Raw genomic sequence first — 17,037 nt, 5'->3', positions numbered from 1 at the left:
GCTGTTGCTTGCAAACAGTGATGGTGTGTGTTGGGAGCGAGTGAAGATTAGAAGCAAAGCACAGAATATTTAATCACACAGCGACTTTCTGATATGAATTAAGAATCTCTAAAAGTGTAAGAATAATATTCCAGAGATTCAGGGAGCTCAGCAAAATCACACTACATATTTTTCAAGAATGCAGTTTTAGAAATGTATTACTACATGCTAAGAAACTTAGAATATGGTTTAAAGTAGTAAAGAGAAAGGCTAGTTAAAAGCCAAATAATTAATTTACCAGGCTGACATTATTCCTTATAAAATTAATGCAAAAGAGAAAAAAAAAACTTTGTCTGCGACGGCTGCTGTTGGATTTGTGTGTGGGGGGTGTTTACGCTACAACTTAACTTCCTCGCTTCCAATTTCTTAATTCTTAATATGATTGGCTGCATTGACGACAGGGCTAACCAGTGATTGGACAATGTTTTTTGGGGTGAGTTTTTATTGTGCAGTTTCCTACTAAAAATAAAAAAGGTACTGGCGAGTCACGGAGCCCGAATGTTCAAGTCCGTCAAGGCCACACAAGGCCGAGTCTGAGTCGAGTCCGAGTCTTTTGCAGCTATGACTCAAATCCGAGTCACGAAAAACCTCTCCAAAAACTATAATGGAAATTCTGTAATAGGGATATTCCTATCCCTGGCAACACTGTAGCACACATTTTATATTGTTGAAAATGAAAAGTACTAAAATTGTGGTTTTGATGGGTTTTTTTTGCTTGTTTTTTATTTAGTCATTCCAACTGAGTTAGGAATATTCAATGCATTGCAGTACTTTTATGTGGTGCAAAAAGGCAGGGACAGCCAGATTACGTTTTTGTTTTTTTTTCCTCAGCAGTGAAAACAACCAGTAGAATCATCACAGATTACAAAGATGTGCAATTACATGAATACTAGTAGATTTTAAAATAATACTGGTTAAAAATTTTTTTCTAATTTTGATAGACAAGACCAATTTTTTTTTCTGTTTTTTTTGATAAGATTAAACTATTCGCTTCATACATGTTGTCAATAAATCAATCATGTCGTAAAGAATAAAAGTGTAATCTTTCGACAAAGTCAATCCCCACCGGAAAGTAGTTTCCTTTAGGGAATCATAACAAAGGGAACTATATATATATATATATATATATATATATATATATATATATATATATATATATATCTATATCTATATATATTTATATCTATATATATATATATATATATATCTATATATATATATATATATAAACACACCAGTTATAAAAGAAAACAGAATGTGGAAAAATGCAGACTACATGCATATCTTATAATTACATATCACATGGTTAAAGCTGCTTGTTGTGTTGCTTAGTAATACATACTGTAGTTGCACAACATGTGATTGTGTAGAAATGTTTTTTTGCAAGAACTGCGTAACCGAATTTTGGGAGTTGTTTGCGAACCACCTGGAGTTTACTCAGGGACCACAGGTAAGGGAACCACTGTCCTATTAGAAAGCCCCAGACGGCTTAAATGCAGCCGGTCAGGGGCCAGGGGCTGCATCTGGGTCAATAAGGGGCTATTAGGAGCACAATAGCCCGATCCTGCCTGATTTTCTCCAGACACAGAAGGAGCATGGCGAGTGATGGGAAGGCATTAACTCGGCCCTGGTGTGTCAAGGCATCTATTGCTAGTGGGTCCCCACCTCCCATTACGGAGAGCCAGAGGGGACAGTGGGTTGATTCCTGGGAGACAAAGAGATCTATCTCTGCTCTCCCAAACCTGTCCCAAATGAGGCTAACCAGCTCCTTGAGAGGAGGTCCGGCGCCCAGTTTGTCACCCCAGGGAGATGTACTGCCCTCAGAGAGAGGAGGTTCTCTGTGCCCAGAGCAAAAGCTTATGGGCTACGCAATGGATACTGGGCGACCTGATGGTTGATTTAAGCAACCACTGTTGTGTTGTCTGCACTGACAAGCATGTCTCCCTCATACCTCCTGCAAAGACAGAAGATTAGCCAGTGCCTCACTGGTGTGCTCTGGCCTCAATAGGCAGACTGGTCTTGCATGTCTCAAAGGGATAAAACCAAGGCATGATGCAAGTAACAAGCAATGCAATGTACAGTATACAGTTATTGCCTCAATCTGCCTATAGGTATGGACCGGGCAGGGCCGGTTCAGCACCGGTTCAGTGACTTTAGCACCGGGTCGGTACGGGGTCTGTTCTGTACCTTTGTGTGGTGACTTTTAGGGTGACAACATACAGGCCCACTGGCAAAACCAGCCTTTGCAATGGTGATGTTAAAAGCTGTCACCAAAACAGCATCAAGATACTGTAAACAACAACATCGGAGTTTAGTTTGGACACACTAAATAAAATAAAAAAATTAAAAAGTATAAATAAATAAATACATTTTAAACTTACCTGTTGGTTTTTGTGTTGGTGGACAGGTTTCTGTACTAAATATGATTTGAAAAGACCAAGAGTTCTGTTCCAGATGTGAGAACCACAGTAAATTAAATGCTTCTAATTATGTTCCTCTGGAGGTGAACACTAATAACTATAACAATGTGATTTATTAGATGAGGAATGCAGTGTCAAAGTACAGGAGATATTGAATGAGTACAGACATGCAATAACCTTATGGAGCCAGAGACATTTATAATGGCAAATATACAAAATACAGTTAAAAAATACTTACTGAATAAGGGCTGCTCTTTCAAAGTACTGAATTGCTTTTTCACAGAATTGTGTGTCAATGTAATACGCCCCAAGCCACTCGATAACTTCAATGTTTGAAGGGAAATACCTAAATGACTAAGAAAGTAAAAACACACACAAAATAATATTTAATTGACCTCTGGTCCAACTGTGTCAGGAGCAAATAAGTATATATGATAAAACTTGAATTTGTTGTAAAATCTAGCAACAGAAAGGAAAAACATTATACATAAATGTTGACATAGATACTGAAATTGAAAGAAATTAATAGGATAAATTATTATGATTTTTTTAATCTGCTGCACATTTTTCGTGTTCTACATTGTCTCCTTAAAGGTTTATTCAGGTACAATAGATCTGAAATAAGTATAAAGGGCTCACCTCATAATAGTACTGGAAGGCCTGGGACTTGTCTCCCTCATTATCATACAGTTCTCCCAGTTTAGCCAGTGCTTGTGGATCTGTTGGAGCTACACTGATGAGCTGCATCAGCCACTCAATAGCCTGGTTAGGATCCTCTAAACTTTCATACCTGAAATTCTGTTTTAAGGATAATGCACAGCTTTTATATATACAGTACAACCTCGCTATAATGCCCTTCATTATAACGGACATTCGGCTATAACGAACCTGGCCTGGACCCCAAATTAAAATGAAAAATATTATATAAACACACACTGTCAACATCCCGGTCTGTATGCACGGGATGCCAACTCCACAGTGAAGTCAACTCTTTTGTCTTAATAAAAACCAGTTGTTCAGCAATCATGCGGCAAAGCAAAATTGACTAAAGAGAAAAAATAAAAAATAAAAACCGGGGTTAATTTGGAATAAAAGCTCAGTCTAGTTTCGTCCAGAGCTTCAACATTGATGTAATTTTTCCTATGCCAATTATTTGGGTGATCCTAGTTTTGCATTTCTACACTCTCCCCTGCCAGCTTCCAAGTGTGTGCCGGGGTACCTGCCTCGCCTCCACTTCTGACAACAATGTAGCTACAGTGTGCTGGGTTTCCAGTGACGGTGCTGAAAAGGCAGGACACCAGGGCTCTGTTTTTTATAGTGGTTAAAACCACTCTTTTCATTAGCTCTCTCTATCAAAAAGTCCAGTCAAAAAGCCTCTCCTCCATACACACAGTAATCCACAGGCAAACCCGCCACACACACACAAAACAGATTGAAATAAAGTTAATTGTTCATGTTTCTTTTTTTTTTTGGTGCGGGTGAGGGGTGTACATCTACTTTGCCATGATCACTCGATCTGGTCTGATGTCACTGTTCTAAAAATTGTGAATTGATTGGCTGTTTAGCAAGCAAGGGAATTGATCATTGGAGGTGATTATTGTGGTGTAGATAAACCTTCATAATTCAAAATCCATAGAAGGGTATGCACAGTTAGGGCTTCTTTACAGCAAACATTTTAACTAAAGATTTTAGTAGCTCTCATGTTTTATACCTCTATGACTTCAGATAAAATCTCTGCCCTGCAATATCAAAATTTGTACTTTTTTTTCAGTTAGGACCCTGTATTCCCAAACTCACAACTTGTCAAAATGTCATCCAAAAAAACAAAAACCAAAAAAAAAAAAAAAAAAAAAGTGTATTGTGTACTGAGATTAAAAAAATTATGGAAAAAGAGACAAAGTTTAGTAAAAAAAAAAAAACTTGGGGTACATTTTGCCAGGCTGGCAAGAAATGGCTGCAATTAGGGGTGTAGACCAGGAATTGGCTGAGGCTTGTTCATCAAATCAGGATCTTCTTTTTGAGGACATTTACGAATCCGACAGTGCACCTCCCTCAGTGCTACAGGGGGTTTATTGATATGAAGCGTATCAATCAAGCAGTTAAGCTAAAGCATTCTGGTGTAGCTGGTGAAGACCCATCAGCCTCTAGCCAAGTTGAGGTGTCTGGTAGTGTTGGTACTGTTTCTACTTCAGCTACTGTCATTGAGACAGCTACAGCTATGCTAAAAAAGAAGCTGCTTAGGTTGACATCTCAGATAAGGTCATCAACAGCAACCAGGGTGCTGCCTCGGGTCTGCCTCATCTGTGAGAAAGCGGACTAGCATATCAGACACCATCATAAGACTGTCAAAGTTCCTTTGGCCAAGGCCGAAACAGAATCTGCAGGCAAGTGATATTTTCTGTGATTAATTATAGTACGTACTCAGTTAGCATTGGAATCTCTTATTTGTTTGAACGTATAATGATGATAAACTGTGATTGATCATTTGTGTTTTCTTAAATTCAGGATTGCTACAAATGGCAGCTGAACAAAAGAAGGATGAAAAAAATTGAGACATAGTCACGATGTTGACTGCGTGGCAGCAGAGGCCAGGTACCACAGAGATTGTTTTAAATGGTACACAGGATTTTTAAAGTCAAAAGATCTGAAGAAAGGTGAGCATATTGATTTGTTTAACAGCCTTCACTGTGCCTCTCCTAATATAATTATGGCATTCGACACAGTTTTGGTACAGTTGCAACTTAACCAAGGTCAAGTACATGTGCCTGCTAAGTGCCAGGTGTCAGTTCCTACCATTCTCGCCTGGGATAACATAGATTTCTGCGGGCCAAGGAACAACACATCATACAAATGGTATAATGATTCAATGTAAACAACCTTGTGCTCCTGAAAATACTGAACAAAACCGTGAATCACTCAAGAAGAAATAATGCTCTTTGAAAGGTTCATGTATAGTCGCACAGTTCAATACCACCGCAAAAAACGACAAGGCTTAACAATTCAGGGTGCAGATTACCTTGTTCCATAAGACCAAATACCCACCATATTTGAAGAGGGCATTCGAGCGTGACATGTCAAGTACATTGATGCAGCTAAGAATGACCTACCGAACTGGACCGATTACAACACCCTACTCCAGTTAATGATGTGATGAAGACGTTGACGGTGGTATACTTACCCTGTTATTGAGGCTTCCTCAATGGAAATGGACACCGTTCACACTATTCTCCCGTGGAGTGTTGAACTGGCTGATATGTTGAAAGTACAAAACATTGTCATTGTTGTTGATCACAATATTTATGCTAAAGCACAAGAAATTCGATGGGCAACGGAAATATTCAAAGATACACTAGTGATTCGCCTTGGTGAATTTCATACAATAATGTCATTCCTCGCTATCATTCGACGCAGGTGCTGGTCTACTTGGCATATTTAGTGAGGCTGGAATTGTTGCAAATAGTTTCATGAATGGCTTTATGGACAGGAAGCACTACAATCACAGCATTAGTGCTCATAATCTCATGTATGAAGCTTTGGAATGTCTACAATTTGCCTTATTTCTGGAATCTTTTGGCGACCACAGCCAAACGGTTACAAAGTTTCTTACATACATGTCAGAGGCTTTTCCTTCCCCACTGTATGAAAATCACAGCCACAGTTATGACTTTTGAGACATCATCAGTGTGTACCAATCATATTGAACAAAGTGCAAACAAACTACCGAATGGACATATGTCCCTGAATAAGATGTCAGTTTGAAACGTACACAATTTACCGCTAACCCACTCCCCCACAACAGAAACGTCAAAATATAGAACTGTTTACCTTTATAAGGAGGGCTGCATCTTTGCCATAACCCACTATTTTCTTTAATGACGTTTCAACCTGTGTCACCTGATCTGAGAGTAGGGTTGCCAACAGGCTCCAGAATCTCAAAGCTCTAAGTCAAGTTTTGTAATTCACCTCTCTAAACTGCAATGTATTCAGTAAAGTGAGTGTGAATTGTGCGAACTGTTGCTAAATTTAACTGTTTTACTTCGTTGTTACCAAAAGCACACACATGCCTGCGAGGATCGTTTCCATCAATCAGACATATACATCAGCTGATTGGCTTTCCGAGTCTCTGACTGGGCAGGACAACCCTCCCTGTGAGCTATGAGGAAAAAATTACCTTGATGAGTGACCTAAATCTCCCTGTGAAATAAAACTCACGTTGATTTAAATGCACCGTGTGTGACTGAAATAATTGGCATAGGCAAAACTGGGTTGGCCCAGCATAGGTGTTAAAGCTTTGGACGAAACTAGACTCGCCCAAATTAATGGCATGGGCGAACCAGAGTTGTCCAGCAGATTTCGAAACTAGCCTCGCCTGGACTAGTCCTGAAATTCAGTGAAAACTGTTGAAAAAATGGGTTTCGCCCAGTCATCTTTTTTTCTGGGCCAATCTAGATTCACCCAATTGGACGCGGGCAAGTTCAAAAAAAAAAACAAAAAAAAACGGTAACTTCAAGATTCGCCCAAAGCCCTTGGCGAAACTAGATTGGCCTGGGCAAAACTAGACTCGCCAGACCAACAGGTTTCACCTTAATATACGTATATATATATATATATATATATATATATATATATATATATATATATATATATATATATATATATATATATATATATATATATATACACACATACACACACACACACACAAGGTTATCTCTTTTTGTAGAGTAGTCATTGCATGTCTCTGATAAAAACCCACGGCAGTCGATGGTCGGTGAAAGGAGGACGGACGAACTTATTAAATTACAGCCTAAGCATCAACTATCATTATACATCTGAATTTAAAAGTTGTTCAGTCTTTAGGTACTGTTTTTACCCTTAAGAAGACCAGGACCTATTCACCTGACTACAATCTAGTCACAGGGGTTATCTCCGTTTTTGGAAGCCGTAGTCCTATGGACAGATCAGTAAGCAGATTCCCCAGATAGAAGCACAATGCTTCGGTCAGTTAACAAATAGCGCTCCATACTGCTGCTGAGTTGGGCCACAATAGGTTACAGCTCCATTTCTATTAAGTTGAGTTACTGACAATTATTGATATAGTTATTTTATTGTTTTATTTCTGTTTAGATTTGCCCTAATGTATAAAATAAATTGCTCAAAAGAAAATAACAGAAGCTTGTGTTGATGTTAATATTTATGCAAATGAGGACTTACTCGCATGGTTTATTTATTTTAGTAATACACTACGTAATACGTATATGGGTATAAATAAATAAATAAAAATGTAAAGTGCAATGCGTTTAGCGAAATTACAATACATGTATTTTAAAACAGTTTACCAGCCTTAGGCCTATATAACTCAGGATTTTCTTTCTTTCTTAAGACAATATTTAAGAAGTTCTTAAGAAGAAATTTAGGAAGATTGTAAGAAAAATTGAAGCTGAGAACAATCTTAGGAAGATCTTAACTATTTTCTTACTAACTTTAAGTTTCGTCCTAAGACAACTTTCAAGAATACAGCCCCAGGTGTCTAAATTCACCAATAATCCAGGTGGGCCCGACAGAATGGACCCAGGACCTGTGGAAGCGATTACGGTAATTACGCCGGCCTCTGCCTCTGGCTGAGGGTGCCTGTTTGACTGGGAGCTTCTGCATAGGCCTTCTTCAGCATCGTTTCCGTAACGCGGCACTGTTTATTGGGACGAGATGTCCCTTTGCAGCAAGGCTGGAGAGGACATCTGCAGTTTACCTGCATTGTGCACCCTATATAAACTGTCCAATGACCTTAAGACAGCAGGAGTCGTCGGCGAATGTGCCCAGGACGACTGCACCTCGTGCAAAAAATCCTGAAGACCCGCAGGGGCCGAGCACTGGTGTATAGCAGCGCCAACCCTATCAAAGATAAAAAGATTGGGCTCATTTTCCATGGACCAAGGCGTCATTTTCCACAACGCCAAGGTAGCTCATCTGACCAGGGCATTGAGTTCCTCTGACAGGTAAGGGCTTACCGCGGGAGCCAAAACTTCAGATTCCACATCCTCAGATGGGAAAAATTTATACTGATGCAGCAAAGGACAGGGTGTCCTCCTGTGCTGGCTCTGGGTCAGCCAACGATACCTGAATCGTGGGGTCTGACACAAAGGGGGAACCCCACAGTAATTGGACATGCTGTTAATGAATATATATGAACATATATAGGAGTAATCTACAGCAAATAGGGCAGATGCTACAGTATATTTGAAAGATTCATTGGTGTCATGACTAGCTCTTTGCATAACTGTTTCATATAAAAAACATAACAAAATGTTGCTCAAATTCATAAACTGTTTGACCAGTAAACAAAGCTTGGTCCTTGGTGCCTGTAGTTACAATAGCCATGGTTTTCAGGGACTAGGTTTTTGGAGAGGATACAGGCTTGTTAGCTGGAACATAACCTGGGCACTGTTTCGCAGGATGGCATGGAGCTTTAGGAAGCAGTCCAGAGCCTCTTCAAGTCTCTTCAGCTTCTTGTAGGTCAGTCCTAAAAAACATGGATATATGCACATGAAATGGAAGTAGCTCAGTCAAATTCTCCATCCAGTACAATAACAGTTAATGGTTATTGGAATACACATTTATACACAAGAACATTAATTTTAGTACCTTTAGCAAGCTACTGCATTGACTGCATGTATTGTATACATTTAAACTGTATCAATTGTGCATCACTGAAAATGTGAAAGTCAATGAAAATGGAAACATGATAGCCACTCTGAAGATGCTGAAACTCTTATACTTATGCAGAAAATTGCATTTTGTTTGAAAATTGCCATCCAAGTCTATTCAGTCTTTTGATCATTAAACCTGCATATTGTACCAAAAAAATTGGTGGACTTCCGGCGACATCTTCTCCTTAACCCTTAGCGGTCCATTTATTCAGTGCTTGTCAGGCACATCAAGTCCAATTTATTTTCACACGCGTGTTTATTTTACACGCACTGTTTAAAATATTTTTTTTCAGAATAAAACAGGTTTAAAAGGCACTGAATCGCAAAAGTACACAAGGTACTGCATCTCCAGCCAAGCCCCACCCCTGGTTCGCTGTATTTTTCACATACCTCTTTATAGACGTGCATACTGATAAAGCATCTCCTGATCACTCGTTTTATCACCAAATTCCTCAATAATGCGATACAAGTCATGATTTTATTACTATTACATCTCAAAAAGCTCTGCAAATGTCCGTGATATTCTCTGAGCACTGGGTGCAAAAGCAGCTATCTCCTTTGTTTATGTCCGTGTTATCTCTGTAGTGCATGAGGCTATCAGATAGCCGATATCTATATATATATAATATATATATATATATATATATATATATATATATATTTATTTTCGGTTTCATTCGACTCCTATCGGTCTCGCTCCGCCATTGAAAGGTTTGAAAGGACTAGAGACCTGAGAAAATTGTAATGCCGGACCTGGTCCGACATAGGCCTGCAAAGGATTAATGGCAGCTTGTAGCCGGACCTCCCATCTTTGCTGAGAATAATTCGCCTCCATCTCAAGTCTATGGTGTGCCAGAAGGTGCAGCAAGCGGCAACATGATCAAATGTATGAAAACTTTACTCAAAGAACTAATGAAGCTGCCAGATGACCTTAATTTAAACATTGAGACGGCACGTAGATCATTACTTTTGCAGTAACGATGCACCGCCGACATCAATTGTTTTGAAATGTTTCAGTTTCCAAACAAAGCAACATATTCTTTTCAAGGAGGGGGGCGAAAAATAGCTTAAATACCAAGGGAAACAAATTTCATTATATCAAGACTACTCACCAACACAAATGAAAAGGGTATAGATATCACAAGACAACTTAGAGAGCAAAACATTAAGTGTTAGTCTCCTTACCCCGCAAAATTGAAGATGTTTTTGGATAGCAGCACAAAAATATTTTCCTATGCCTAGGAAGCAAGTGAAGGAATTACAGCAAAACTTTCTGAGCCTGAATGGGTCAAGAGAGAACCGAACTGCATAGGATGGCAAACAACTGGAAAAAGGCAACAGCATAATGAAGGCTGACATGCAGTGTTGATCTCTTACTGAGAAAGAGAGCCTAAGACGTGTGACTGCAGGTGTTGTGGTGAGGACTTTCAGTTCTGTAACGTAAAATAACAACATTAAAATAGAAACGTATCTTTACATTAAGGGGTTTTGAAATTATAACAAGGGGGTGTTATTTTCATTTAGTTTTCTATTTATAAGCAATATATGACTACGCTAAACACTGTAAGGGGAGCTCTATACTATTAATGAGATATGCGCTGTACTTAGCTGTGAAGCTTATAGTTAATCAATCAAGCCACTGAAAGAATAACATCACGGTGTGTAGGTATCCATTGTTAGCGTCGCTGTTTAAACCATTAAGGTGTTAAAAACAATAGACCATTCCCAGGAATGGATAATTATAATGGGCAGGGTGAGTTGGTAATTGCGTTGTTTCTTCTACGTGATAGACTGATTATCTGTACTGAACTCAGACTCACAAATAGAGACCCTGTGTGCTTGCTTTAACAAAACGCAACAAAGGGCACTAATATGGTTGCTCTAGTTACTCCTAATTCCGTTAGACATACAAGATAAAATGCAAGACAGTGACCACTATCAGGTAGTGGACTTTAAAACAATGCAGATTCTGGGACACCACTGTGTTATAAATAGGGCTTGAAGTTGTCGGTTTTAACAGATAATAACCAAAAAAAACACCCCAAAAGACCTATTTAGCAAATTTGTTTTTTTTTTTTTTAAACCCCTAAACCTGGGTTTTGGCAATATATTTTAAATAATGTCAATCATGCACTACTCTCTTTTTACATCAAGAAAATGGCTTTCAGAAGGCAGGCCACATGCAGAGACACTGCTACTGACCAATCGTCATTTCTTGTGGACCTAAGTAATAGAATACACTTGTTTGAGTGAAGTGTGACTGGGGAGGGCAGAAAAGAAAATGTGATTGATATGTGGGTGGCAATGGGGTGTAAAACTAAATCTGTTTGTGATTGCCAAGGAAAAGTAGTATTTTGTTGAAGAAATAATAAAAGGGAAGACAGAATTTATGTGCAAATACTGCAGTTGTAATTTCTGTGGTTTCCAGAAAAAACAACTGTAGAATCTCAGAGCACTTACACAGTGCTTTGCACATGAAACTAAAAACTCCAATGGTAACCTCCTATCGTGTTGTACAGATTACATTAACAGAAAGCGTAACAAGAATGAAAAGAAAGCATGAGGAAGAGGGGGGCGTTACTCATGAATTTGTTTGAGCAATGGTACGATCAGACGTCGCTTTTAACCAGGTCTATGGACCTATCTGGGTATGGGTAATCTGTTTTGAAAAAGAGCTCCCATGCCACAACCATGCCACATGCACAGCAGTTTTACATCAAGTATTTGTCCGAAGTTTTTTTTAAATGATTTGAAATGCAGTAAAAACACGGTGGGCGATAAAAAAACTGTCCATTACCCTTGATGAAAGTCAGAGATCCATGGCGATCCAGCTGGAAGTGTCCTATTAACTTTCTATGATGATGAGAATGAAAATGGGAGGATGACTAATGGCCGATATGGAAGTTGTGCAAGTATACAATTTTCTTCTTTAGCAACACTGGAAAAGTTTTGAATACATTCAACAAGTCATGGGCTGATGTGACGTTTATGTTAATATTCTTCAAGCCACATGGTAAAGCTGTACTGTGACTTGAAAATCCTGATTTTAGAGGAATACATTTATGGGACACCTGCCACTTGTTAGACACAGTGATAAAAGCTGGGCTTCGTTTAAATTATTTTAAACATCTAGTGGATTTCGTAATTCAAACATGCACAGGAGATGAAGTGAGCCTATTTTATAACCTGCTAGGAAATGGGTTTCACACTGAAAGTGATCCCATCTGTTACGATGTCTCGTTGGTTTTCTTTTACCGAGCTCTTTAGTTGAACACTGGAGACCGTTTACAAAATTTCTGCTAAGCGACAGCCTTTGGAGCCAAATGTCACAGGCTGTACAACTTAATCAGTTCTGAAGAAAATAGGTGTTTTTTAGTATGTCAGCTGAAGTTTATGACAGAAAATGTCACCCCTCTGGTTGAATGAATCAAAATGTTAGAAAGCGAAGCAACCCATGCTCACCAGATTTATGCCACACTTGGCGTGAGAATTAAAGACATACTTTAACAAAAAAACTGAAGGTGGCTTTTGTGACTATGGGACTGAAATGTATGCTCTGCTAAACTGCCAACCACTCAGCATAAGTGAAAGGCTTCGATGTTTAAAAAGTGGAAGGAAACAACAGGGTGCTTAGATGACACTATTCTACTATAGAGCACAAAAATAAAACTGATTATATTTATAAACCTGATTAAACACAAGCATTGGAATCAACACTGGCCAGCATCCCTGTGGAACGCTTTTGACACCTTGTAGAGTCCATGCCCCGACTAATTGAGGGTGTTCTCAGGGCAAAAGGGGGCGCAACTCAATATTAGGAAGGTGTTCCTAATGTTTTGTACACTCAGTGTGTGTGTGTGTGTGTGTGTGTGTGTGTATATATATATAGACACACACACAGAGTACTGTGCAAAAGTTTTAGGCAGGTGTGAAAAATGCTGTAAAGTAAGAATGCTTTCAAAAATAAACATATTAATAGATTATATTTATCAATTAACAAAATGCAAAGTGAGTGAACAGAAGAAAAATCTACATCAAATCAATATTTGGTGTGACCACCCCTTGCCTTCAAAACAGCATCAATTCTTCTACGTACACTTGCACACAGTTTTTGAAGGAACTCGGCAGGTAGGTTGGCCCAAACATCTTGGAGAACTAACCACAGTTCTTCTGTGGATTTAGGCAGCCTCAGTTGCTTCTCTCTCTTCATGTAATCCCAGACAGACTTGATGATGTTGAGATCAGGGCTCTGTGGGGGCCATACCATCACTTCCAGGACTCCTTGTTCTTCTTTACGCTGAAGATAGTTCTTAATGACTTTCGCTGTATGTTTGGGGTCGTTGTGCTGCAGAATAAATTTGGGGCCAATCAGATGCCTCCCTGATGGTATTGCATGATGGATAAGTATCTGCCTGTATTCTGACCAAATCCCCAACTCCATTTGCAGAAATGCAGCCCCAAACTTGCAAGGAACCTCCACCATGCTTCACTGTTGCCTGCAGACACTCATTCGTGTACAGCTCTCCAGGCCTTTGGCGAACAAACTGCCTTCTGCTACAGCCAAATATTTCAAATATTGACTCATCAGTCCAGAGCACCTGCTGCCATTTTTCTGCACCCCAGTTCCTGTGTTTTCGTGCATAGTTGAGTCGCTTGGCCTTGTTTCCACGTCGGAGGTATGGCTTTTTGGCCACTTCTGACCAGACTTCTCAAGACAGTAGATGGGTGTACCAGGGTCCCACTGTTTTCTGCCAATTCTGAGCTGATGGAATTGCTGGACATCTTCCGATTGCGAAGGGAAGTAAGCATGATGTGTCTTTCATCTGCTGCAGTAAGTTTCCTTGGCCGACCACTGCGTCTACGGTCCTCAGCGTTGCCCGTTTCTTTGTGCTTCTTCAAAAGAGCTTGGACAGCACATCTGGAAACCCCTGTCTGCCTTGAAATTTCTTCCTGGGAGAGACCTTGCTGATGCAGTATAACTACCTTGTGTCTTGTTGCTGTGCTCAGTCTTGCCACGGTGTATGACTTTTGACAATAAACTGTCTTCAGCAACCTCACCTTGTTAGCCGAGTTTGGCTGTTCCTCACCCAGTTTTATTCCTCCTACGCAGCTGTTTCTGTTTCAGTTAATGATTGTGTTTCAACCTACAAATTGAATTGATGATCATTAGCACCTATTTGGTATAACTGTTTAATCATACACCTGACTATATGCCTACAAAATCCCTGACTTTGTGCAAGTGTACCTAGAAAAATTGATGCTGTTTTGAAGGCAAAGGGTGGTCACACCAAATATGGATTTGATGTAGATTTTTCTTCTTTTCACTCACTTTGCATATAGTTAAATTGATAAAATATAAACTATTAACATGTCTATTTTTGAAAGCATTCTTACTTTTTCCACACCTGCCTAAAACTTTTGCACAGTACTGTGTGTGTGTGTGTATATATATATATATATTAAAAACTAAAACTGTATCTACTACAGGACAGGCTTTTATGCCAAATGCTAAAAGTACTGAAAACAATTCAGGACACATACCGAGAGTGAAAATCTGGGTTGAAAAGCAAAAGTATTTAAAAAAATAAAAATCAGTATTACAAAAATGTGCTATGCTTAACCTTCTGCACTGCCTTCTTCCTTGATTTAATACTGAAAATGTAACTATGGTCACTATAGAGAAGTGGTTATTTTTTATATGTGGTCTTTACTTCAGGTTTGACCTACTGTCACAAAGACGGCCAGAGTGGGTGGCATCAGACCAGAGCCAGGAAATAAACAAGAGAGAGGTGGAGTTTGGTGGAGCTGAGCGAATAATCTCGCTCAGCATTTAATCAATGAACAGACAGACAGAAAATAAACGGTTGTAACAAACAAAAACAGGACATGGCACATTCGCCAAAATAAACAGACAAACAAAATGGACTAAACAAAACATGGCTTTTATGCAGCTGTACCGAGACTCGACTGCTAATCAATCATTCAATTGGAGTTGCGGTACAACTGCAGGTGAATTAATAAAGTGCAATTCCCCGTGCTCACATATTATTACTTTTTACTTGCACGTGAAGTGCTGTGCAATCCTCGTGCCTAAATATAAATATACATTTTAAACACTCGAGTTACACAGACCCGTTTATATCCTGTGTACCAATGACTATATACCAACATTAACACACAACACAAAATAACACAGGGGCGGGCATTTTGCCACACCTACCCAATGACTTACCCAAGTTATACAGCGCTTCAGTGCAGGAAGAGTCATTTCTCAGGGCTTCTTTGTAAAACTCTCCAGCCTTTTCATAGTCACCATTTACAAATACAGAGTTCCCTTTGTTGATGAGTGCAGCAGGGTTATATCTATCAGCATTCATAGCCAGGTCTGCGTATCTTTCTGCTTGTCCATACTCTTTTTCCTGTTTCAGTACAGCAATACTTTATTAAAACAGACCCCCATTATTAGAACATATTTATTGAAAAACTGGGCTGGGTGTACAGGCCCAGGATCCAAGTTAACTTTTGTTTGTTTGTCTAAAATTCCAGGGGATGAAAGCAAAACACATGCAAAAAAGGTACTTAGATTTTTAAGCAAATTATTTTGAATATAAATGTTTCAAGTACTTAATCATGGGGAATTTTTCTAAATCTGTTCTTTCTTATGTCCATGATCTAGGTGAAGAAGCTCAATGACTGGCTTCCAATTATATCAGCCACTACATTGTAATAGAAGCTGAATATAGAATGTGCAGTGTTTAAATCAAGAAAACTGATTAAGCAGTGTGAAGGGGGTTCCAGTAGGAAGATGTTGTTATTGTGTTCTTTTAAACCCCAGTATGCAAGACCCACATAGGGAAGTGCAGTGAAGCAAATGGTTTTGTGAGCCTTTTGTATTTCAGCCTCAAGGAATCAACTATATTTCCATTCTTTCGAAATTACTAATAGACACTAGATTCTAGCCATTTTTATAGCTGCAAGTCATTCATTTTTTTTTTTTTTTAAGATCTGAATCTGTACTGCAAAGCAAAACTTACCAGAAAATAAAGGAATGAAAGGTTTGTAGCAGCTGCACTTTTCACACGACTGTCCTTTTTCTCAAACATTTTCAATGTTTCCACTGCCTACCGAAAATAAGAGAACCCACTTTGAATTACTGTTCTTACTCCACTTTTCTTTTTTTCACATATCAGCATACCTTTCTAATAAATTCAACAACTGCAAAGTAGAAAATAAAGGTCCACAAGAAGTGGAAAGGGAAAATAAGTGAGAGTGGTTCTCTGAAGTGTTTAAATGCTAAGAAAAGCATGTTAGGTTTCACAGAATTAATAAAGGCTGGTTTATACTCCATGGCTCGGCCATCGTTAAAGAGCAAGGCGACCAACGATCATCGCTGTTGCATCATCCAACAACTGCCCTGCTCAAAAACAACAAACGCCGAGCGTTCAAATCAACTGAACTTTGACCTTGTCGCTGATCTTGTTACTAGATGATAGAACATTAAAATGGATGACAAGCTATTTCTTGAGAACCCACTGCCGAACAAATGCAATCAACTAGCAAATGAAAGGATTCAAGATTATGTTTCTTCACCAGCACATAATGTCAACTTATACCTCAATATAAGTTCAAATAATATTAAAACAACCGTAGTGCAGAGCTATAGGACAATAAAATTGAATTCTAAATAGTAAATAACAAATAAACAAGCATTTAAATCAAATGATTACATCTATCTACCTATTTATCTACCTACCTACTACATACAGTAAATGTATTGCAAGGATAGAAACTCCCTGTGTTTCCTCAGCTTTTCCACATAAAACTGTGGTGGAACACCAGACCGGCTTTAATCACAGCAACAGACAATACAC

The 17,037-nt window shown here is 38.9% G+C and overlaps 1 protein-coding gene across 6 annotated transcripts in view; it reads right to left on the bottom strand.

Moving 5' to 3' along the window:
* The window catches only part of ift88 (intraflagellar transport 88 homolog), a 75,002-nt gene that overhangs the window by 38,910 nt on the left and 19,055 nt on the right, over positions 1 to 17,037 (bottom strand). For all 6 annotated transcript variants that reach the window (XM_041258812.1, XM_041258808.1, XM_041258810.1 and 3 more), the window contains exons 16-20: positions 16,201 to 16,287; positions 15,399 to 15,585; positions 8,871 to 8,979; positions 3,099 to 3,249; positions 2,698 to 2,813 (exon numbers count right to left, since the gene is read on the bottom strand). In XM_041258812.1, the coding sequence (XP_041114746.1) occupies positions 2,698 to 2,813; positions 3,099 to 3,249; positions 8,871 to 8,979; positions 15,399 to 15,585; positions 16,201 to 16,287 (650 nt within the window). The remainder of the gene's footprint in view (positions 1 to 2,697; positions 2,814 to 3,098; positions 3,250 to 8,870; positions 8,980 to 15,398; positions 15,586 to 16,200; positions 16,288 to 17,037) is intronic.

This window comes from Polyodon spathula, chromosome 9 (genome assembly GCF_017654505.1).
Source record: "Polyodon spathula isolate WHYD16114869_AA chromosome 9, ASM1765450v1, whole genome shotgun sequence".
Classification (NCBI taxonomy): domain Eukaryota; kingdom Metazoa; phylum Chordata; class Actinopteri; order Acipenseriformes; family Polyodontidae; genus Polyodon; species Polyodon spathula.
Note: the sequence above shows the minus strand (reverse complement) of the source record. Positions and strands in the feature narration are given on the sequence as shown.